Below are 25,485 nucleotides of genomic sequence, written 5' to 3'. Positions count from 1 at the left end.
CTGTCTCTATGAATTCCACTACTCTAGGCACCTCATATAAATGGAATCATTACAAAATTTGCTCTTTTGTATCTGGCTGATTTCACTTAGTATAATGTCCTTAAACTTCATTCATATCGTAGCATGTGTCAAAATTTCCTTTTTAAGGCTGAATAATATTCCGTGGTATGAATATACCAGATTTTGTATATTCATTCATTCATTGATGGACATTTGGGTTGTTTCCCACTTTTGGCTATTATAAGGAATGCTGCTGTGAACATTGGTATGCATATATCTGTGTAAGTCCCTGTTTCCAACTCTTTTGTGTATGTATTCAAGTGAAATTGTCAGTAATACAGTTTTAAAAATAATGTACATAATAGGATAAAAATAGATGAACACAACCTTGACCAATATGGCTGGATAGTACAGTGTTCCCATATATCCACCCTTTCCCATACAATTTCCCCTATTATTAACATCTTGCATTAGTATGCTACATTTGTTATAATTGATAAACCAATGTTGATACATTGTTATTAACTGAAGTTCACGATTTCTATTAGAGTTCACTCTTTGTATTGCATAGTTCTATGGATTTTGACAAATGCATAATGTCATGTATCATTAATATGGCATTACGTGTAATGTCATTACGTGGCATGACTGCATGTTACAACTCTGCAAGTGGCTCAGAAGGACACTCATTTGTAAAATACTCAACCGTACAGACAGAATAAATGTCATCACATAGCTATAGTTTTACCTTTTCTAGAGTTGGAAATGTCATAGATTTGGAATCATATAGTATGGAGCCTGCTCAGATGGACTTCTTTCACTTAGCAATATGAATGTATGTTTTCTCTAAGTCTTTTTTTGTGGCTTGTTAGCTCAGTTCTTTTTAGCACTGAATAATAATAATCCATTTGATGGAATTACCACAGTTTGTTTATTCATTTACCTACTGAAGGACATCTTGGTTGCTTCTAGTTTTTGGCAATTTTGAATAAAGCTGCTATAAACATCTGTGTGCAGGTTTTTATGTAGACATTAAGTTTGTAACTCCCTTGGGAAAATATCTAGGAGAGTGATTGCTGGGTCACGTTGTAAGAATATATTAAGCTTTGTAGGAAGCTATTAAATTGTCTTTCAAAGTGACTGTACCATTTGCATTCTCAATACTTTAAAAAATTTATTTCCAAGTACCCTAAATGTACTTATAGAATAAGTCTATCAGACTGTTCTGTAAAATTAAACTTACTCTGGAATAATATTCAGTTGTTGGTTTTGTTGGCTGTCTTTCTTAGCAGTATATCTCTTCATGTGTTTTGAAGTTTTGAATTACAGACTTGCTTTTTTTTTTTTTTTTTGAAACAGAGTCTGGCTCAGCAGCCTCTGCCTCTGCCTTCCAGGTTCAAGCGATTCTCCTGCCTCAGCCTCCCGAGTAGCTGGGATTACCGGCGTCCACCACCATGCTTGGCTAATTTTTGTATTTTTAGTCGAGATGGGGTTTCACCATGTTGGCCAGGCTGATCTCGAACTCCTGACCTCAAGTGATCCGCCTGCCTCAGCCTCCCAAAGTGCTGGGATTACAGGTGTGAGCCACCATGCCCACCTTAATTACAGACCCATTTTGAGAGTGAGTGCTTTTGATTTTGTTTTCTTATCTCTGTACCCATTCTCCTCCGTGTGGTGATATTTCAGGTGCTTGGGCTGACCTACAGGACCTCAGTCTGGAATCAGATATGATAATTGTGGGTCTGAGGCCTGCCCTTTGAGTTAATTGGGGCTATTTTCCACCCCTCATAGAATATGAGTCTTGACTCAGTTCCTGGTCCTGAGGGCTGTTTATATTTTCCCACTTATCTAAGTCTAGAACATTATATAAACTGTAGTTCTAGGCAGAGATTGGCAGCGGTATTTTTTAGCTTCCCGTCAGCTCCAGCATCATGACTGGCCCTGAGCGGTGAGTCTGGCCCAGATGTCTTCATTTTCATCCTCCTTTGCTTTCTGTTACTACTGCCCTGCAGGAAGTGTACACCTGGTTCTGGACTCAGGATCCAGCAAGCCTAGAGCCTCAGTCCTGCTTGCAACATTGTGTCTCCACATAGAGATTTATCTTGTTGTTGAGCCTATTTTTAAAAAATACTGTTAAAAAATATTTTATTCATTATTGTATATTTGGAGCCAAAAGGCTGCATCAAAGAATGTACTTACTGGGCCACTTTGACTAGAAGATTTAATTAACCAAGCTCCTGTTTCAACTTTATATGAATGACTTTTTTCTTTGTTGTTGCATTGCCTAGGCCCTCCGTATGATAGTGGGCATTTTAATCTTTTTCCTGAGTGGTGATGTTTTGATGTTTCCAGTGATTTACTGTTAAATACGATGTTTACTGATGGTTTCTGGAGGATGTCTTTTGTCAATTTAAGGAAATTTTCTTCTGTTCTTGGTATTTTTTTTTTTTTTTTTGAGATGGAGTTTCGCTCTTGATACCCAGGCTGGAGTGCAATGGCGCGATCTCGGCTCACCGCAACCTCCGCCTCCTGGGTTCAGGCAATTCTCCTGCCTCAGCCTCCTGAGTAGCTGGGATTACAGGCACGCGCCACCGTGCCCAGCTAATTTTTTGTATTAGTAGAGACGGGGTTTCACCATGTTGACCAGGATGGTCTCGATCTCTTGACCTCGTGATCCACCCGCCTCGGCCTCCCAAAGTGCTGGGATTACAGGCTTGAGCCACCGCGCCCGGCTGTTCTTGGTATTTTTAATTGGGTGTTGAATTTTATGGAGGCCCTTTTTTTTTGGTGTTTCTTGGAATTATTTTTTCCCCTCTTTAACATGTCGACAGTAGGACAGACCTCTTTTGAGTTGTAGGTAACTGAGAGAAACAGATGTATGTGATGTACTTGTTAATTCGTTTTAAACAAAAAAACCTCATGACCTTTAAAGAAAACACATTTTAAACTTGAATTTTAGTATATTAACAATATATATAAGTCAAAATAGGACTATTTGGACTAAATATCATTGTAACTTCACTATATTCAAATAGTACATAATTATATCAGTAATAATAGCTAACGTTTATTGGGCTCTTATTTGATGCCAGTCATTGTGCTAAATGCTTTACATGATATATTTAATAGTTACCATAGCCGTATGAGGTTATATTTAGCTATTCAGAACTCTTTGTAGTATTGGAGTGTAATTACTGAATTTTTAAATTGGAACCTAGAGAACTCTTTTAGGTTTGTAAAAAGCAAATCTCTGAGATTTTATGAACATTTATTTTCCCTGGCCCTGCCTTTTTTTTTAACCTGAAAGAGAAGAGAAAAGAAGTGTTAGAGGAAGGATATTTGAGAATTTTCTGAAATGAGGAAATTCTCTTTCAATAAATTTTGGCTTGTTACAACTGAGTGTTACTGAGAGTCTTAGTTATCACTGACTCTTAATTAAATCGACATCCAAAGACAAACTGACTGGGAGATGGTGAACTTACGTAAGAAATTTCAATACTTGGATGCTTTGACATAGCTGAGAGCTGGCAAGGTTAAGAAATTTACAAAAAGATTTAAAGGAAATAAAGGCTATTTAATACCAAGGCACGTACAGAGACATTTTGGAGGTACTTCCAAAGCCTTCTCTCCTTTTCCTTTAGTCTTTACTGTGGGAGTTACGTAACTTCTGCATGTAGACATAGTCCAGGTCTGAAACACTGTATCTTCTATGAATAGAACAGAGTATAAGAACTAACAAGGATCCAAACTTTTTGCTGCACTCTCTTCCAAACCCTACTTAACTCTATGATTTTAAGGTCTGAGCTAGCACCCCATTTTTGGGAGCTGTATTCTTTCCTTATTCCTTGAGGCCTCATGCTGCCCTGGAGGGGGCGATGTGACACAGTAGAAAAGAGAGTGGGCTTGAGCTTCGTGGTCGTCAAAACTCCACAGATTCCTAGCTTTGCAACTTCAGGCCAAGTTACCGGACCACTTAGACCCTTAGTTTCCTCTCTGCTTCTAACATCCCTACTCCTGATTATCTCAAGTTCAGCACAGTCCTGTCTTCTCACCTAGTTTTAAAAAGAGCAATAGTCTCCAAAGTGTGGGAGGTATGTAAAATCATCCTCTAGACAGGGTATTACAAGAAAATATGAACAATCAAGTTTTACAAATATTTAACCCATAAAGTTGACACTTTACTTCATCTGTGTGTCTGATGCTGTCTGTCCGGTATGGTAAGCTAGATGGGGTTGATAATGTGATCCTTCTTATTTACCTGCTTATATTGTTTTAGCACATATTTTAGTTCACCTCTGCTGAATTTAGGGGTCTTTCAGGTCATATTATATTATATGAATAAAATGAACCTTGCTGAATAGACAAATGGTTCACAAAGATTCCTGCAAAGAAAATGCAGAATGAAGTTTCAGAGTCAACTGAAGATTGAAACAATAATGCAAACACACATGGACAGCCAGAAAAACAGAGTGGATACTTCTGTTTCTATTATGAACATGTCAGTCAAATGCAAAATAGAAAAACAATGGTAATCCAATCAGATGGATGGAGAATCAATAATAAAAAATAGCTTAGAATTACTAAAACTATTTAAAATATGGATTTATGTACACTGTTGAGTACATTGTGCCTGAAGGTATTCACTAATGGTATTATGGGCTAATGTTATAAATTGAGTCATTTAAAAAGTAAGCATTCAGAATACGAAGACAGACTTATTGATGTTTTTCAGTGATGATTAGTCATGCTGTAATTAATCCAGTACCTTAAAATTTTATTAAGCTTAATAATAGTTTTTGTTTTTTTGAGACAGAGTCTCACTCTGTCACCCAGGCTGGAGTGCAGTGGCGTGATCTCAGCTCACTGCAACCTCCGCCTCCCAGGTTCAAGCAGTTCTCTGCCTCAGCCTCCCAAATAGGTGCTTGCCACCATGCCCAGCTAATTTTTTGTATTTTTAGTAGAGATGGGGTTTCACCATCTTGGCCAGGCTGGTTTTGAACTCCTGACCTCGTGATCCACCCACCTCAGCCTCCCAAAGTGCTGGGATTACAGGCATGAGCCTGGCCAATAATAAATTTTAGAAGTTTTTTTTGAGGTTTAAGAATAAAAGACAAAAAAGCCATAAACCTTTGTTCTTCCTGTTTGGTAAAAGTGGCTGAAATAATATATAGATAAATAATTTGAGTATGATGTAAAACTGAAATATATCCTTTATTAGCAACTATTGTTGAGATACTGGTAGAACACATTGCTGAAGATTTGAAATGATGGCTATTGTACCAAATTATAGTTTGTGAGAATTCATGTATATTTGGCTAAAAATACAGAGCTTATGGTATTTGATATACTCTGTTTTAATAATAAAATATATGGAGAACTGCCTCCCCCCCTCCAAACCACTCAGGATAAGATTTACCAGAGAATATACTAAAAGTAGATGATCTAAAATGTTATAAAGAAATAGGATATATGAAGCATAAAGAATAATATATTGTTGTTCAACCATTGTGAAAGACAGTGTGGCAATTCCTTGAGGATCTAGAACCAGAAATACCATTTGACCCAGCAATCCCATTACTGGTTATATACCCAAAGAATTATAAATCATTCTACTATAAAGACACATGCACACATATGTTTATTGCAGCACTGTTTACAATAGCAAAGACTTGGAACCAACCCAAATGTCCATCAACGATAGACTGGATAAAGAAAATGTGGCCCGTATACATCATGAAACACTATGCAGCCATAAAAAAGAATGAGTTCATGTCCTTTGGAGGGACATGAGCAGGGATGAAGCTGGAAGCCTCATTCTCAGCAAACTAACACAGGAACAGAAAACCAAACACCACATGTTCTCACTTACAAGTGGGAGTTGAACAATGAGAACACATGGATACAGGGAGGGGAACATCACACACAGAGGCCTGTCAGCGGGTGGGGTCAAGAGGAGGGTGCGCATTAGGACAAATACCTAATGCATGCTGGGCTTAAAACCTAGATGATGAGTTGATAGGTGTAGCAGACCACCATGGCACATGTATACCTATGTAACAAACCTGCACATTCTGCACACGTATCCCAGAAATTAAAGTAAATTTAAAAATATATGTATTTTTTGGCCGGGCGCGGTGGCTCACACCTGTAATCCCAGCACTTTGGGAGGCCTAGACAGGCAGATCATGAGATCAGGATATTGAGACCATCCTGGCCATGGTGAAACCCCCGTCTCTACTAAAATGCAAAAAATTAGCCAGGCGTGGTGGCGCGCTCCTGTAGTCCCAGCTACTCAGGAGGCTGAGGTAGGGAAATCGCTTGAATCCGGGAGATGGAGGTTGCAGTGAGCTGAGATCGTGCCACTGCACTCCAGTCTGGTGAAAGAGCAAGACTCCATCTCAAAAAAAATTATCTATCTATCTATCTATCTATCTATATGTATCTATCTCTCTCTCTATATGTATCTATTTCCACTTAAATAAATTGAGCACAGAAAGAGAATAATATATTGTACTTAGAACCCAGCCTAAGAAAGAAAACATAGCCAGTGGAGTTGGTATACCTCTGCAGTCATGATTCTGTTTCAATCCCCAGAGATATTCACTTTTCTGAATTTTGATGATTATCATTTCCATATACTTCTTTATACTTTTGCTGTGTGTGTGTGTGTGTGTGTGTGTGTATGTGTGTGTGTATGTGTGTGTGTATGTGTGTTATATTCAGGGCCAGGGCCAGGGTGAAATGAAAAGGCACATAGGTCCCCAATGTCAGGTCAGAAGGCCCTCAGTCTTAGGCTTGCGTGACCCCTAGAGTGGCGCTTCCTTAAATTTGGTGCCTAGGTGCCTTGTTCACCTCACCATAGTCCCAGTCCTCCTCCTGTTAGTGTGCATTTTTTTTTTTTTAAGTGCAGTGACGCGATCTTGGCTCACTGTAACTTCCAACTCCCTGGTTCAAGCAATTCTCCTGCCTCAGCCTCCCGAGTAGCTAGGATTACAGGCATGTGCCACCATACCCAGCTAATTTTTCTATTTTTAGTAGAGATGGAGTTTCACCATGTTGGCCAGGATGGTCTTGATCTCCTGACCTTGTGATCCATCTGCCTCAGCCTCTCTTAAGTGCTGGGATTACAGGCGTGAGCCACTGTGTCCTGCCCTAATTTGCATGTTTTTAAGCTTTATAGAGATAATATTTTTTGTGTATTCTCTTGTAACTTTTTTCACTTAATAATGTGAAATTGATCCATCTCAATAAATGTAGCTCTACTATATTCTATTGTGCACTTGACTATACTATAATTTTATTTTCCCATGCTTTTGTTGATGGACATTTAGGTTGTTTCTGATTTTGCATTTACAAACAATATCGTAAGCATTCTTGTATATGTCTCCTTAGGACATAGTTGTAGAAGGGAAATTTTTGGGTAATTAGGTATGTCCTTTTTTTTTTTTTTGAGACAGAATTTTGCTCTAGTTGCCCAGGCTGGAGTGCACTGGCATGATCTTGGCTCACTGCAACCTCTGCCTCTCGGGTTCAAGCGATTCTCCTGCCTCAGCCTCCTGAGTAGCTGGGATTACAGGCGCCCACTACCACACCCGGCTAATTTTTTTTGTATTTTTAGTAGAGACGGGATTTCACCATGTTGGGCAGGCTGGTCTTGAACTCCTGACCTCGTGATTCGCCCACCTCAGGCTCCCAAAGTGCTGGGATTACAGGTGAGAGCCACCATGCCTGGCCTATATCCATTTTTAATATTACTAGATACTGCTTTTGCTGTTCTAAGTATTATATTTATGCTTTCAATGAGAATTAATGTCACCTCATATTTTTGCCAATATAAATGATATTTTCAGACTCATTTTTTTATTTGATGTGTGTGATGGGTAAATTACATTTTTGTAAATTTTGTGTTGCAGAATAAAACAGATACTAAAAAAATTATAGCTTAGTGAATTATCCTACAGCAAATACTCCATCATCATCACCCAGGTGAAGAATAGAATTCTGCCAGCCCTTTTAGAAGCTCCTCTGTGTACCTCATCCCACTCATAGCCCCTTCCTTCCCTCCTGGAGCAATCACTGTCCTGATTTGCATAGTAATCCCTTCCTTGGATTTCTTTATGGGTTTATACCCCAACTGTAGATCCTTAGATATTATAGTTTAGCCTTGAGTTATTATGTGCAACTTTTTATATGTTTATTTCCCATTTTTGTTGCCTCTTCTGTTTTGTTTTATTTTATTTTTTTTCTTTTATTGAGACAGGGTTTCACCATGTTGGTCAGGCTGGTCCTGAACTCCCAACCTCAGGTGATCCGCCCGCCTCGGCCTCCCAAAGTGTATTGCCTCTTCTGTGAATTGCCTGCTCATATCTTATGTCAAATTTTCTTACTGGTTTGTACAAGTTGTGTGCATGTTGTGGATACCAGTCGTTTGGTTATATGAATTGCAGACCTCTTTTCCCAGTCTGTGACTTGTCTTTTCATCTTTCTTGTGAGTTTGGATATATAGATTTTTTTTAAAGTGTACTTTAACTTAGGCTAACTTTTGCTTAGAAAGTCCTTCCCTATGTTGAGATTAAAAGATATTTTGAGACTACTGTAACAAAAGCTTAACTGCAAAAGACATGAACAGGCACCTCACGGAAAAGGAAACGCATATGACCAGTAAATGTATTAGAGATGGGCACCTTCGTTAGTGATCAAAGAAATACAAATCAAGACCACAGTGAGATGATGTCATATACCCATGCTGTTGGCAAAATTGGAAAAGCCTGGTGGACCAAGTGTCGGAGAGATTGGGAATTCACACGATCTCAAATATATCAGACAGGAACATCCTCTGGTGCACTTTAAAAAACATTTTGGTGGCCGGCGCGGTGGCTCAAACCTGTAATCCCAGTACTTTGGGAGGCTGAGGCGGGTGGATCACTAGATCAAGAGATAAAGACCATCCTGGCCAACATGGTGAAACCCCGTCTCTACTAAAAATACAAATATTAGCTGGGTGTGGTGGCGTGCGCCTGTAGTCCCAGCTACTTAGGAGGCTGAGGCAGGAGAATTGCTTGAACCCGGGAGGTGGAGGTTGCAGTCAGCTGAGATCGTGCCACTGCACTCCAGCCTAGCGGCTGGCGGCAGAGTGAGACTGTCTCAAAAAAAAAAAAAAAAAACATTTTGGCAATTCCTTTTTTAGATATACAGTCAAGATAAACTCTTGACTTTATGCAGCAAGAGAAGGTACAAAAATGTTTATAGCAACACTGTCCACGACAGGAAAAAAAAACAACAACTAGAAACAACTCATTTCCATCAGCAGGAGAGTAGGTTAAAATGCAGTTTTGGAATTATGCAACAGCAAAAAAAAAAAAAAATGAATGAACAATAGGATGCATCTTAGCAATATTATATTTAGTGAAAACAATTACCCAAGGCTTATGTATAGTAAGATATCTTTTTTACATCCATGTGATTCAACTTACAATTCATTGGTTTTTAGTATACTTCTAGAGTTGTGCAACCATCACTATTAACTTCAGAACATTTGCATCATCCCTAAAAAGAACCCTGTACTCATTAGCAGTTACTCCCTATTCACTTTCCCCCATCAACCTCCCACAAACCCTGCAAACCAATGATTAATTTTCTGTTGCTATGGATTTACCTATTGTGGACATTTCATAGAACTGGAATCATATAATACGTGGTCTGTTGTGACTGGCTTCTTTCATTTAGCATAATGTTTTCAAGGTTCACCCCTGTTGTAGCATGCTTCAGTACTTCATTCCTTTTTATGGCTGAGCAGTATTCCATTATATGGGTTTGCCACAATTTGTATGAATATACTGCAGTTTCATTCCAGCACTATTTGTTGAAAAGACTATCCTTTCTCTATTGAATTGTCTTGCTACCTTTGTTGAAAATCAATTGACCATAGTGTAAGGATATATTTCTGGACTTTCAGTCTGTTCCACTGATTCCTGTTACTATCCTTGTGCCAATACTACGTTTTTATTACCGTGGCTTTGTAGTAAGTTTTCATACATTCATGGATTTCATTTGCTAATATTTTGTTGAAGACTTTTGCAATGAAAATGAATGAACAATGTTCATGCACATTGGTCTGTAGTTTTTTTGTTTTTTTTTTGAGACTGAGTCTCACTCTGTTACCTAGGCTAGAATGCAGCGGCGCCATCTTGGCTCACTGCAGTCTCCGCCTCTGGGGTTCAGGCAACTCCTCTGCCTTAGTCTCCCGAGTAGCTGGGACTACAGGTGCAGGCCACCACACCCGTCTAATTTTTTTGTATTTCACTACGTTGGCCAGGATGGTCTCGATCTCCTGACCTCGTGATCTGCCCGCCTGGGCCTCCCAAAGTGCTGGGATTACAGGCATGAGCCACCGCGCCTGGCTGGGAGTTTTCTTTTTTGTACTGCCTTTGTTGGGTTTTGTTATGTAGGCAATGCGAGCTACAAAATGAGTAGGTAAGCGTTAACTTGTCTTTTGTTTTCTGGAAGGGATCTTGTAGAATTGGGCTTGGAGATTCCTTTTACAGGTTTTTTTTTTTTTTTCCTACAAATTCAATTTCTTTAGTAGTTATGGGTTACTCTCGTTACCTGTTTCACCCTGGGCGAGTTCTGGCAATTTGTAGTTTTTGAGGAATTGGTCAGTTTTATCTTAAGTTGTTATATGTATAGAATAGAATTGTTCATAATATTTCTATGGTGTTTCTTTTAATGTTCATGGGTTCTATAGTGATAACTTCTACTCTTTCATTAGTAATATTGATAAATTATGCCTTCTGTATTTTTTTGTTTGTCTTGCTAGAGGTTTATCAGTTTTATTGATCTTTTCAAAGAACCAACTTTTGGTTTCATTGACTTACCTCTTTCTTTTAGTAAATTCTAGTTTCAATCCATTATGCTCAGATAACACACTCTGTATGAGTTTAATTCTTTCGAATTTGCTAATGCTTGTTTTATGGCCCAAGATCTGGTCTTTCTTAGTACATGTTTCATGTGCACCTAAAAAGAATACGTTTCATTATTGTTGGTAGAATGTTCTATAGATGTCAATTTGATCTATTTGGTTGATGGTGTTGCTCAGTTCTTCACATCCTTGTCACTACCTTCTCCCTGATCCTCTTCAGTGAGGTCATTTCATACATGTGTAATACAGCTGGATTGCTTTGTCACATTCTGTATTTCATTCTGGGATCTTCTGATTTTGTTAAAAAAATTGCATGCATTAAGGTTCACTCTTTGTGGCTGGTGTGGTGGCTAACTCCTGTAGTCCCAAAACTTTGAGAAGTAGGGACAGGAGGACTGCTTGAGCCCAGGAGTTCGAGACCAGCCTGCGCAACATAGTGAGACCCTGTCTGTACAAAATAAATAAATAATTAAAAGATTAAAAAATAAAGATTCACTCTTTGTGTTGTGAGGTTCTTTCAGTGTTGACAAATGCATAGTGTCATGTATTCACCATTAGAGTGTTATACAGAAGTTTCTCTGCCCTAAAAATTCTCTTGTGCTTCACCTATTCAGTTCACTGCCTGCTTCCCTCAAACCTCTGGCAACCACTGATCATTTTTCTGTTTCTGTAGTTCTGTTTTCTCTAGAAGGTCATAAAATTGGAATCAAACAGTATGTAGCCTTTTCACACTGGCTTTTTTCACTTAGCATTATGCGTTTACGGTTCCCCCATGTCTTTTGATGGCTTGATACTTTGTTCTGCTTATTGCTGAACAATATTCCATTTATGAAGTATTGCAGTTTATTTATACCTTCACCTATTGAAGGGCATCATCATTGCTTCCAGCTTTTGGCAATCAAGAATAAAGCTGTAAACATTTTGGTACAGATGTTTTGTGTGGACATAAATTTTCAACTCAATTGAGCAAATACCTAACAGTATGATTATTGGATCATATGGTAAGACTATGATTAGCTTTGTAAGAAACTGCCAAGTTTTTTACAACGTGACTGCTTGTGCATTCCCATCAGCAATGATGAGAGTTTCTGCTGCCTCTGCATCCTTGTCAGCATTTTTTTTTTTTTTTTTTGAGACAGAGTCTCACTCTGTTGCCCAGGCTGGAGTGCAATGGTGCGATTTTGGCTCACTGCAACCTCCACCTCCTGGGTTCCAGCAATTCTCCTCCCTCAGCCTCCCAAGTAGCTGGGACTATAGGCATGTGCCACCATGCCCAACTAATTTTTGTATTTTAAGTAGAGACGAGATTTCGCCACGTTGGCCAGGTTGGTCTCGAACTCCTGACCTCAGGTGATCCACCTGCCTTGGCCTCCCAATGTGCTGGGATTACAGGCCTGAACCACTGCGCCCAGGCCTTGTCAGCATTTGATGTTGTCAGTTTTTTTGGATTTTTAACCCTTCTGGTAGGTGTGTAGTGTTATTTTGCTGTTTTAATGTATAATTTACAAATAATAAGTGGCGTTGAACATCTTTTCATGTACTTATTTACCATCTGTGTATCTTCTTTGGCAAGATTTCCGTTCCGATTTTTGATTGTTTTTGATTGAGCTGTTGTCTTGTTATTGAGTTTTATGAGTTTTGTTTTATTTTTATTTTATTTTTTTTGAGATGAGGTTTTGTTCTGTCACCCAGGCTGAAGTGCAGTGATGTGATCATAGTTCACTGCAGCCTCTGTCTCCTGGGCACAAGTGATCCTTCCCACCTCAGCCTCCTGAGTAGCCAGGACTACAGGTATGTACCACCATGCCTGGCTATTTTTGTATTATTCTTGTAGAGATGAGCTTTTACCATGTTGCCCAGGCTAGTCTTGAACTCCTGGGCTGAAATTATCTGACTACCTCAGCCTTCCAAATCCTGTTGGGATTACCGGTGTGAGTTATCACGCCTCATGTTCTTCATATAATTTGTATACAAGTACTTCATCAGATACATGTTTTGAAAATATTTTCTGTCACTCAGTGGCCTGTCTTTTTATTCACTTAATAGTATCTTTTGCAGGGCAGTTAATTTTCATAAAATCCAATCTATTGATTTTTTTTATTTCAGGGGTTGTGCTTTCCAAACTCATTCATTTGGTTTTACTTTGAGCTTAGGATATTAAACAGCTTCTTCTAGTTAACTTTCAGTTTCAACCCTTTTATTTATTTATTTATGAGATGGAGTCTCACTTTGTTGCCCAGGCTGGAGTGCAGTGGCACAATCTCAGCTCACTGCAACCTCCAGCTCTTGAGTTTAAAAGGTTCACCTGCCTCAGCCTCCCTAGTAGCTGGGATTACAGGCGTGTGCCACCACACTCAGCTAATTTTTTTGTATTTTAGTAGAGATGGGGTTTCACCATGTTGGCCAGGCTGGTCTTGAACTCCCAATCTCAAGTGATCCACCTGCCTCAACCTCCCAAAGTGTTGGGATTACAGGCGTGAGCCACTGTGCCTGGCCAGGTTTCAACCCTTTTAGATTTAAGAAACTTCACTTATATTTGCATACCTAGGACTCTGGTCTTCTTTATACTTTGTAGACTGAAGCTGTATTCTGGTTCTTTAAATTGGGTGAAATAAACGTCCTGAGTAGGGTGATTTGGACCCACTGAAGATCAGACATGTTTGAATGAATGTGCCTGCTGGATTTCTCTGTATGCTCACAGGATGAACTATAGGAAGACAGGGGTGGAGAGTCCTGCGATCACAAGGTCATAAAATTTTATTTGTGCATTAGTGTGGACAAAGATTTTGGCAGTTGAAATGGGAAAAGAGGGTGGATATGAGAGTGATTATGAGGAAGGAAATGGCAGGGTTTGAAGTTAGAGTTAGTGTTAAGGTAATTATATTGGTTGTATCTAGATGGTGTGGTTAAGAAAAGGCAGAGTGCTAGTAGTCCAACTGGAAGGAAGTAGAGAGATGTACTTACATTCATGGTGGCGGTTGGTCTTCAACATTATATCAAAATGGCAAGGGCATCTAATCAGCTGTGGTATTGGAGTAAATATATTCTTATTAGGTATGGAACTGTTAAAAGCATAATTACAAAGATACAGGCATTAGTTTACATAAAGCCCTGGCGTGGAGTCCCCTTTTACTGGGCCTAGAGAAATGGTTTATAGTAATCTCAGTTTTTATGTATCCCAAATCCATTAATTTGGATTTTATGTAACCTAACTTATAAGCTTGCTTGAAATGAAACTACATAATGCCTTAATTCCCTAGTAGCTGACTTGTAGACAAGGATTTAAATGCAGGTATTTTGTTTTGGAAGTTGTCCTTGGAAAAGCCAGTAGGGGAGTGGGAAGTGAGATAGGAGAAAGAGGATAGCAAAGATTGCAAATACAAGATTTGTTATCAAGCCAGGTACTGATTTTTTCACAGTGTTCCCACTGAGAAACTCTAGGAGCTAATGTGAAACATGTGTCTTAGAGTTACAGTCCTTCAGGGGAGAGATAGGTGGAGTATTTATATACTATCTCTTTCAGTAATTGGTTAAGATTGTTTCCAGGAGGTGATAGATCTACAACCTGTCAGGCCTGCCATGCAGGGAACAAAATGGACTCAAGGTTAGAGAAGGCCCTCGGGGCTGTCAGGCCAGTGTACCTGGTAAGGGTTGGGGGATATGCGGACACTCTTTTGACACCTTCCTTAATATCCTGCCATGCAGTTCCAGGATCATCAGTTCTTTTCCTTTAAGACATCATTGGAAACATTTATTTTCACCTTAAATGAGCCATTCTAGTAGCATGTTAGGACTGGCTCAGGATGTCCTTTTGGAACGTTAAATTGTGAGTCATGGAAGAGTGGCCCATATCAACAGACCTTTGCTTACCAGCCTTATACTTGACCTCTAAGTTCAGCACTCTCAAGATCCAGCTATGTTCTTCCAGTTCTTGCCAGTATGTCCCATCGTCTCATACTGTGTTGTGAATCAGTGCTTTCATCTAAAGGAGGATCAGTTCCTCCCTATTCTGACAATGCCTGGTTGTTAGCCTAGAAGCAGTGAGGAAGGTAGGCACATATCTCCAGGAGGGCAGGCATCTTTGGAGGCATGCATCCCAGCCGAGACCTCATATCTCCAGGAGGGTAGGAATCTTTGGAGGCATGCATCCCAGCTGAGACCTCATATCTCCAGGAGGGCAGGCATCTTTGGAGGCATGCATCGCAGCTAAGACCTCTGCTTAGTTTTTAGACAGGTGAGTCCGCCCTCTTGTAGTTAGAGGAAGAAAGCTGCTTCTGGCCTAGAGGGTTCAGGAGAATCTTGTCAGGACTGTGAATTCAATCTCTGTAATTTGCTTGCTTTCATAATCGGAACTTGGGTCTAATTTTTAGCACAGTCTGTCTTCAGGCAAAGAAATGCAGATGCTGGCAACCAGAAACTGGACAGATAGGCCTTAGAGGAGCATGGGTAATGCAATAAAGGCAGGGTCTGCCACACCTGTTAGGTCAACAGATGGTGCCAGTGTTACGGCTACTGTTGAGTAACAGACTTTTCTTAGCATCAGTTGGGTGTGCTGGTCCATTCTAACACTTAACACTGACTATGTGCTGGGGATTGTTCTAGGCATTTGATGTGAGTCTTTACAATAATTCTTGAGGAAGGTACTTGTGATCATCACAGTTTTACAGACGATGAATCTGAGATTCAGAAGGATTAAGTAATTTTTCCAGAGTCCAGCTGTTGAAGCTAGTGTTTGAAATTTAGTTCAATTGACTAAAACACTCATTCTTTTGTTATTCCACATTGCTTCCCAGTAGATATCCCAATTATGTCCATTTGATAAATGATGAACTTGACATGCAGAGATTGAGTGACAAGGTGAGTTTCAAGGCTAAAGAAAACTATAGTTAGAATTCAGGATACTAACTCTTTTGCTGTTGAATATCATGTTGAACAGTGGCTAAATTTAATACTGGCTGCTTTATAACGTTTACTATTTTTAAAATTCCATTAAATGGTCTGTCTCAGGGTTTCTCAACCTCAGCACTATTGCTGTTTTGGACTGGATGATGCTTTGTTGTGGAATACTGTCCTGTGCATTGTAGAATGTTTAGCAGTGTCCCTGGCCTCTGTCTACTAGATGCCACTAGCATCCTCCCAGTTGTGACAACCAAAACTGACTGTAGATATTACTAAATGTCCCATGGCGGCAAAATTGTCCCTGGTTGAGAACCAGGTCAATCTCTGAAGGTGGTTGTGTTATGACACGACTCACCTAGAGTAACTCAGAAATTTGTTTTGTGAGCAGGGAGCTATATTGCTTTAAAATGGAAGCAGTATGGTGTGGTGGACAGAACATGAGCTTTGGAATTGGATGGAATTGCTGCATCTCTTGGCCCTGGCACTTATCAGTTCCTGTAGTCTTGATTAAATAATTTGTCTTTTCTGAGCTTTTGTTTCCTCATTTGTAAAATGGGCATTATGTCTCTCTGGTAGGGTTTTGGTGATTAAGCTGGAGGATAATATACATGGAAGAATGAGGGGGAAAAAAAAGGAAAAAAAAATTCTGTAGTAGAAGAAAGTGAAGGAAAGATACAGAAGGGAGTTGTCAAGAGAAGGAGCGAGAGGTACTTTGGGAAGGTCTAAGACGGCTGGTGAACGAACCACATCTGCCCTCTTCCCACACTCCAGTTCCAGGCCACTGAGTCTGGAAGAAATTTCTGAATGAGGCCAGGTGTAGTGGCTCATGCCTGTAATCCCAGCACTTTAGGAGGCTGAGGTGGGTGGATCACTTGAGGCCGGGAGTTCGAGACCAGCCTGGCTAACATGGTGAAACCCCATCCCTACTAAAAATACAAAAATTAGCCAGGCGTGGTGGCACGTGCCTGTAATCCCAGCTACTTGGGAGGCTGAGGCACTAGAATTGCTTGAATCCGGGAGGCGGAGGTTGCAGCGAGCTGAGATCTCGCCATTGCACTCCAGCCTGGGTGACAGAGCGACACTCCATCTCCAAAAAGAAAAAAAAAAAAGCTTTATTCTGTATTTTTGCTTCTATTCACTGTCACTATGATCAGTGTTTTAATAAGCTTTCTTGGCAATTTTTTTCTTTAAATAGACATTATTTTTTAGAGCAGTTCTGGCTTCACAGCAAAATTGAGTGGAAGGTACAGAGATTTTCACATGCACAGCCTCCCCATTGTGATTGCCCCCTACCAGAGTGGTGCATGTGTTACAGTGGCTGAACCTGCATTAATACAGCATTATCATTCAAAGTCCATACTTAATATTAGGGTTCACCCTTGGCGGTGTACATGCTATGTTTGGGCAATGTATAATGACATAATGTCTACCATTGTAATAGCATACAGAATAGTTTCATGGCCCTTAAAGTCTTCTGCTTATCTGCACCTCCCTGTCCACCATGACGGGAACCAATGGTATTTTTACCATAATTTTGCCTTTTCCAGAACATCCTATAACTGATAATGTACAGTATATGGTCTTTTCAGATTGGCTACTTTCATTTAGTAGAAGGCATTCCAGGTTCATTCATGTCTTTTCATGGCTTGATAGCTCATTTCTTAGTGCTGAATAATATTGCATTATTTGGATATACTACAATTTACCCAGTCACTTTGGTTGCTTCCAAGTTTCGGCAATTATGAATAAACGTGGTGTAAACATCTGTGAGCAGGTTTTTGTGTGGACATAAGTGTTCACCTCCTTTGAGTAAATACCAAGAAGTGTGATTGCTGGATCATATGGTTAGATTATGTTTAGTTATATAAGAAACCACCAGTCTTCTAAAGTGGCTGTACCATTTTGCATTCCCACTGGCGATGAATGAGAGTTTCTGTTGTTCCATATCCTTGCTGGCATTTGCTGTTGTTAGTTGTAGGGTCCAGCCCTACAGGGTTCTATGAGCCTCTCCCTGCTGATGTGGAGACAAGAAATTGTAGAAATAAAAGACACAAGACATAGAGATAAGAGAAAAGAGAGTTTGGGCCCAGGGGTCCACTGCTAACCAAATCGCGGAGACCAGCAGTGGCCCCAATGCCTGGATGCTTCCATTTCTATCGAGTTGCTGAGGGCAGGGTAGGTAGGGTGTGGCCTAGGTGGTTGGAGACTGGGGGCAGGGTAGATAGGGCATGGCAGTGATAGGGTCAAGTGCATCACGTGTCATGCAGGTAGGGGCTCAGGAAGGGCATAATGCATCAATACTTTTTCCATACTTGTCACAAAGACATTAAGATTTATGTTACTTCTACTGATTAATTCTTACAAGAAAAAAGGAACCAGGTGCAGAAGCAGAACATGGGAGGGGACATGGAACATGACCACTGAAGCACAGCATCACATAGAGACAATTAAGCCCCCGGATGTCTGCAGGCCTACCTGACAGCCATCAGGCCTTTCCACAAGAGCTTGGAGAAGCGGAGTTTTCTCCTAACTCCTCCGAGGAAGGAGATGTTTCAGCTATTTTGGACGTCTCCTTCCCTAGCTGGCTGAACAGCGGGAGCTTTCTCAGCGTTGGAGCTGCTGCACAGCCAGGGCGCCCTCCAGCAACCTTTATGGGGGTGTGACAGAGGGCTTAAAGTGTCTTGCCTTAGGGTCATTCATTTCACAATGTCGCCCCAAGTTCACACTTCCGACCTGAGAGGCATTAGTAAAAGAATGAAGATCACTTATGAATAACTAATAACTACTTTGGTTATATTGCTAGTTACTTTCTTCTTCATTATTTATATGGGAATAGGCTGAGACTTTTGGCTCCTGCTTTGGCATTTATGGGATCTCCCCCCTACAGTTAGTGTTCCGGATTTTGGCGATTCTAACGGATGTGGAGTTTTTTTTTTTTTCTTTGAACATTTTTTTTAGATGCTTATTTGCCATTCTGTATATCTCCTTTGGTAAGGGGTCTATTCAGATTTTATGTGTTGTTTGATTCAGGTTTGTAATAATTGTTTACATGGCTTTCGGATACTATCTTTTATTTTAAAAAAATTAAATTTTTTTTTTTTTTTTTTTTTTTTTTTTAGGGACAGAGTCTTGCCCTGTCAGCCAGGCTGGATTACAGTGGTGCAATCACAGCTCACTGCAGCCTCCAGCTCCTGGGCTCAGGTGATCCTCCTGCCTCAGCTTCCTGAGTAGCTAGGACCACAGACCCATGTCACCATGCTTGGCTAATTAAAGATTATTTTTTTTTTATAGAGATGGGGGCTTGCCATGTTGCCCAGGATGGTCTTGAACCCCTGGGCTCAAGCGATCCTCCCACCTTGGCATCCCAAAGTGCTGGGATTACATGTGCGAGCCACTGTACTTGGCCTAAAGAGCCAGTCTTAATCAGAATATTTATTGTAAAATGTTAAGAAATATATTTATATTTTAAAATTTTCTTTATAATATATTACAACTAAACTTTTTATAACCAGGCAACTTGCTTTAATGAATATGTAATTCGTAGTCATCATATAATTTGTGATTCCAATGTATTTGAGAATGACTTAGAACAGTTAAATCTACAAGAGTTTAATCATATTTGAAAATGATTTACACAGTTTAATCTACTTAGGGAAATTATTTGGCATATGCTTTTTAGATATTTTTTTCTTAATAGAGTAAGGCAAACTGCAGCTGAAATTGTCACAAATTTTATATCAGTGGGGTTCATGTAATAGGCTATTTGTGTTCTAGTTTTTTCTTATTTTTTTAGTTTTTAATTGTTTTTTGAGACAAAATCATTCTCTGTCTCCCAGGCTGGATTGCAGTGGCGTGATCTTGGCTCACTGCAATGTCCGCCTCCCAGATTCAGGCGATTCTTTTGCCTCAGCCTCACAAGTAGCTGGATTTACAAGAGGGTACCACCATGCCCAGCTAATTTTTGTATTTTTAGCAGAGACAGGGTTTCACCATGTTGGCCAGGCTGATCTCGAACTCCTGACCTCAAGTGATCCACCCACCTTGGCCTCCCAAAGTGCTGGGATTACAGGCGTGAGCCACCATACCTGGCCTGTTCTAGCTTTTTAGATATAGAGGTTTAGAAATACGTATCTACAAGCAATAATTATTTCAGAAGTTTAATGAAAGAGTTGGGATTCCATTCTGCCACTTCATAGTTGTGTGCCCTTGAGCAAGTTAGTATTCCTTTAGGCATACTAAAAGAATAGTGTGTATAGTATTTATAGATTAGACATCTGCTTCCTAATCTACATAATGGAGATAATAATAATTCCAGCACATAGGGTTTTTGTGAGAATTAAATGAGATAATATACATAAAGAGATTGGCAAGTGACTGGGATAGCCTGTCTGTTAATGTAAACTACTGTCACCATGTAATAGAAAATTCGTATTTAGGAGCTTTTTTAGTTAGGGAATTATATTAGTCCATTTACACACTGCTGATAAAGACATACCAAAGATTGGAAAGAAAAAAAAGGTTTGATTGGACTTATAGTGCCACATGACTTCGGGAGGCCTTAGAGGTGAAAGACACTTCTTACATGGTGGCAGCAAGAGAAAATGAGGAAGAAGCAGAAGTGGAAACCCCTGATAAACCCATCAGATCTCATGAAGCTTATTAACTATCATTAGTATAATATGGGAATGACCAGCCCCCATGATTCAGTTACCCTCTTGGTCCCTCCCACAGCACATGGGAATTCTGGGAGATACAATTCAAGTTGAGATTTGAATGGGGACACAGCCAAACCATATTAGGGACGAATACCTTCTTTAATATAAAATTGAATATTTTATATATATATTTTTTATGTATAAACTAAGTGTTCTTATGTCCTTTATTACAGCCTTTCATTACATTTATTTTCTAAATTATATTTAGTAACATGTTTATCTATGTGAAACAGTAGAGATATGGGAAATTATCTCAACTAATCCAGGAATCTGCAGAGAAAATAACTGAAGTTAAAAATAAGACAGCTTATATTTTTAGCACAGTAAGCAATTGTATGAGCTCATATAAATATTGATTAATATTTTAGAAGCCATCAAATAAAAGGACAGTGGTTTATCTTTTTCTGAATCAGGCTTCCTGTTTATTTTTATTGATACCGTCTTAAAATGTATTTGCAACTTGGTTTTCTGTACCTCTTCACAATAGAATGATTAGCACTTGATCGAATTGTCAAATTATACAGTGGTTTATTGTATCTTTCTTTGTCTCTAGGATGATTGAGGAAAGTGGGAACAAGCGGAAGACCATGGCAGAGAAGAGGCAGCTGTTCATAGAAATGCGTGAGTCTTGAGTCCTTGTTCAGATGTGCGGGAATGTTTGTGGTTTTTTTTTGATCAAGTCATAGCTTTTAATCAATTACAAGTTTTATGTTATAAGCTTCAAGAGGGAAGAATGAGAGTTAAAGAATCAAGGAATTGAAGGACCCCAAGTCAAAGCATGTATTTTAATAGAATTGACTTGCTTTCTTAGGCAGGGCCATAAATAACAAGGCAGAAATGTTACCTAGAATGTCTGTGATTTTGTACCATGCCAGTCAGTTTAGATCTCTTGCTGTAACTCCATTGTTACCATGAGCTTGCAGGTGGTGATTAGTGATTAATACATTATGTTAGTTACCTTCTACTACATACCAGTTCTGAGACAGAAGGGGACTAAGTGTTAGGGCGACACCTAGAGCTATTGGAAAACTAAAAAGAATGTGTATTTTGATATATTTTTAACTTTAAATATTCTGTTAAAAATTAGATTCTTGTATACAGTTCAAACAAAGAGAAGAAGATGGCTGAGAGAAGTGAGGTGGTTCCCAATCCTTGCAGGATTGTTTTGCTCTGTGACTGTTTGTCTATGTGACCATGACCATGTGACCTTGACCAACTCAAGGTCGCATTTGCTGAACCTGAAATTCCTTTGCCATGCAATAGGGGTTATTGGTCTGGACCAGTGATCATGAAACCTTTAAAACTACTGTACTTTTTTTTTCTCAGTGACATCTTACAAGGACCCTCAACATATGAGTATTATAAAATTGCTGGTGTTTGGCTGAAGCAGGAGAGAGGAGGAAGAGCCAGCCTGGGATAGCCCCCGGGGTCCTAGCAGAATTTTAGAGTTCTGTATATTGCAGTATGAAAATCAGTGGATAAAAATCTCAGAAGGCCCAACTCTCAACATATTTGACATCTTTAGGGTCTTGGTAATGGTAGGCAGAGTTTGACTCAGCTAAGTCGTGTGTTGTGCTGTCGGTCATAGGCCGGATAACTATTTGTTAGAGGTGGTAAAGAAGAAATTTTGGCATTGGATAGGCAGCCTGACTGGGTGATCATTAAGGACTTTTGTAGTTCACAATTTCTAATTGCTAGTAATCCAAGCCAGATACCTTGGAGTCATTTCCCTTCACCTCACCTTCTACCTCCAAAGAAATCAGAAGGCATCTGAGTTTTACCAGGTACATGCTGAATCTGTTCATCACACCGCAGTGGCTTTGAGTCCAGCTTTGCAGTTCGACTGCTTAGTTTGGATCTTGGCTGCCTCACTTCCTGGCTGAATAACCTTAGGCAAGTTAACTTAATCTCTCTGGGCCTCTGTTTCCTCATCCATAAAGCAGGAATGGCACTGACTTCATAGAATTGTGAAGATTAAATGAGCTAATGTGAATAAAGCACTTGGTACAATGCCTGACACAGAGTAGGACATACTTGTTATGGATGGTTGTGTTTATCACTAATGTTTTCTTTAATCATTGGTACTTTTCTGAGCAAAAGCAATAATTTCCTGATCCCTTCTTCTAGTCTTGACCCTCTCAAATCTGCTATCTATGATCAGCAACCAGATTGAACTATATAAATCTGTGCTACTTGTTTTTTTTTTGAGATCGGGTCTCGCTCAGTTGCCCAGGCTGGAGTGCAGTGGCACCATCTCGGCTCACTACAACTTCTGCCTCTCAGGTTCAAGCAATTCTCCTGCCTCAGCCTCCTGAGTAGATGGGGTTACAGGCACTGCCATAATGCCTGTCTAATTTTTGTATTTTTAGTAGAGACGCAGTTTCACCATGTTGGCCAAGATGGTCTCAAACTCCTGACCTCAAGTGATCTGCCTGTCTTGGCCTCCCAAAGTGCAGGGATTACAGGCATGAGCCACTGCGCCCAGCCTAAATGTGTGCTACTTCTTTGCTTAAATTCCTTTACTTGCTTCTTATCACTTTAATGGGAAGGACCCCACTCCTAAGAATGCCAAACAAGGCCCTTCTGGCACCTTTTTTGCTCTTCCCCCTAGTTCCCAATTTTTCTATCACATGCCTTGCATGTTACTTTCCAGGAATACTGAATTGGCTTTCCTGCAGATCATGTGGCTTCATGCCTTGTGCCTTTGCATAATACGGTTGTCTCCACCATCTGGCACACTGCTCCTGCCTACCCTTCAAATCTCAGCATAGGGGTCATCTTTTCCCTTCAACTTTGAGTGCATTTATTGAGGCTCTACTATGCTCCAGGCACTATTCTGGGTGCTAGGGCTGCAGGGGAGAACAGAACACAGTCCCTGACCTCACTCATGAAACTTCTATTTTAGTAAAAGGAAGCAGACAAAATGGGAAACCAAATACACAAAGATAGTAATTCCTGATATTCCTGATACTCAGAAGAGGCTGAGGTGCCTTAAGTAAATACACATGAGTGTGCAGGCATGACAGGGTAGAGATCTGAAGTAGTCCTGCCAAGAACTGGGTTTACTTTTTAGTAAATGTTACTACTCTTCACAGAAACCTCATAGGAATTGTCATCCTCTAAAGCAAACCTAAGGATAACAGTCAGTCGGGGAGACATTTGGTGAGTATGGCTTCTTGGGTCTCCCCTGTTTCTTCACAGGCAGATTTGCATGGGTGACTATAGTATGCTCTGCTGGAAGACCCACCCCCTAATTTCCGGCAATGTCAACCAGAAACTCCAGTATAACTGCTTTCTGTGGATACCAGAATCACCTTTTTCCAGCCATTATTCAGTTGTATCATTTAGTATGTTGATTTTAGTATGTCAATTTTGAATCTAGGATGATTGAGGAAAGTGGGAACAAGCAGAAGACCATGGCAGAGAAGAGGCAGCTGTTCATAGTACTCTTTCTCAGCTCTTATTAGTCTTAATATAGATGTCTACTTAGGTAGGTAACCATACCATTGTTTTTCTTTTTTTCTTTTTCTTTGAGACCGTGTCTTTCTCTGTCGCTTAGGCTGGAGTGCAGTGGCATGATCACAGGTCACTGCAGCCTCAACCTCCAGGGCTCAGTTGATCTCCCACTTCAGACTTCTGGGTATCTGGGACTACAGGCGTGTGCCATCAGACCTGGCTAATTTTCTTGTTTTTCATAGAGATGGGTTCACACTATGGTGCCCAGGTTGGCTCAAGTGATCCTCCCACCTCGACCTCCCAAAGCACTGGGATTACAGATATGAGCTACTGTGCCTGGCCAGTAACTATACCATTTTTAAAGAAAGACAGTCTTAACTCTTCCTTTTATAATTGTAATCCTTATGCCTTTTTCTTGACCTAGTGTACTCGTTAGGGCCCCAGATATTATATTGAAAAATAGGAAGGACAGCAGGCATCCTTGTCTTGTTTTTGATTTTCATAGGAATGTTTCTGATATTTGACTGTTAAGAATGATGGTTGCTGCAGGTTAACCTGATAAAGGTGAAAGAACTAATATGTCCAAATTTGCCAGGAATCGTTGTCATTATTTTCTTTTCCTTTTTTTTGAGATGGAGTCTTACTCTGTCGCCCAGGCTAGAGTGCAGTGGCACGATCTTGGCTCACTGCAATCTCTACCTCTTAGGTTCAGGTGATTCTTCCCACTCAGCCTTCTGAGTAGCTGGGATTACAGGCTTGCACCATCACGCCTGGCTAATTTTGTGTTTTTAGTAGAGACAGGGTTTCTCCATGTTGATCAAGCTAGTCTCAAACCCCTGACCTCGTAATCCACCCACCTCAGCCTCCCAAAGTGCTGGGATTATAGGCGTGAGCCACTGTGCCCAGCTATTTTCTTAAATCATGAATGAATATTGAATTTCATCAATGTTTTCTGCTTCCCTTGAGATGAATGAATTTCTTCTTTACTCTGTTAATATAGTGCTGGGGCCAGCCATCTTTTTCTTAAAGAGTCAGAAAGTAAATATTTTAGGATTTGCAGGCCGTATGATGAGTTCTTTGTCAAGCTACTCAACTCTGCCATTGTAGCCTAAAAGAAGCCATAATAATTTAATAATCTAAATAGTTTATATATTTTTAACTTTAATTTTCAGAATATTTCCTTTTGGAGCTCTTTTAAAAAAAATAATTGTAACTTTTAGATTCAGGGAGTACCTGTGTAGGTTTGTTACATAGTTTGTATTTTTCAACCCTGTGTTACCTTCACTATTATGACTTTTATACTATCCTTAAGCCTTTATGTTTTTAGGCAGCATTTTTACATTTTGTTATGAACAGTGATGAAATTAGTTTATTCGTTCTTTGCTTAATATTTTCTCTTCTAGACCCTAAGCAACATGAGAATAAGGATCACATCTGTTTATTATGGTGGTGCCTCAATAAATATTTATTAAAAGAAGAATGGAATATATTACATAG

At 39.8% G+C, this 25,485-nt stretch overlaps 1 protein-coding gene across 39 annotated transcripts in view; it reads left to right on the top strand.

The window, feature by feature from the left end:
- The window catches only part of DTNB (dystrobrevin beta), a 310,093-nt gene that overhangs the window by 16,224 nt on the left and 268,384 nt on the right, over positions 1-25,485 (top strand). For 38 of the 39 annotated variants that reach the window (XM_064363918.1, XM_021677096.2, XM_021677095.2 and 35 more), the window contains exon 2: positions 21,086-21,153. Coding sequence is in view for 33 of the 39 variants with exons in the window: in XM_021677091.2 (XP_021532766.1) it covers positions 21,087-21,153 (67 nt within the window). In the remaining 6 variants the exon portion in view is untranslated. Of the gene's footprint in view, positions 1-12,693; positions 12,710-21,085; positions 21,154-25,485 lie in introns of those variants that run through there. The other variant, XM_064363914.1, reaches the window with a different exon arrangement.

This window comes from Aotus nancymaae, unplaced genomic scaffold (genome assembly GCF_030222135.1).
Source record: "Aotus nancymaae isolate 86718 unplaced genomic scaffold, 86718_ANA_hifiasm-v0.15.2.pri h1tg000057l, whole genome shotgun sequence".
Lineage (NCBI taxonomy): Eukaryota > Metazoa > Chordata > Mammalia > Primates > Aotidae > Aotus > Aotus nancymaae.
Note: the sequence above shows the minus strand (reverse complement) of the source record. Positions and strands in the feature narration are given on the sequence as shown.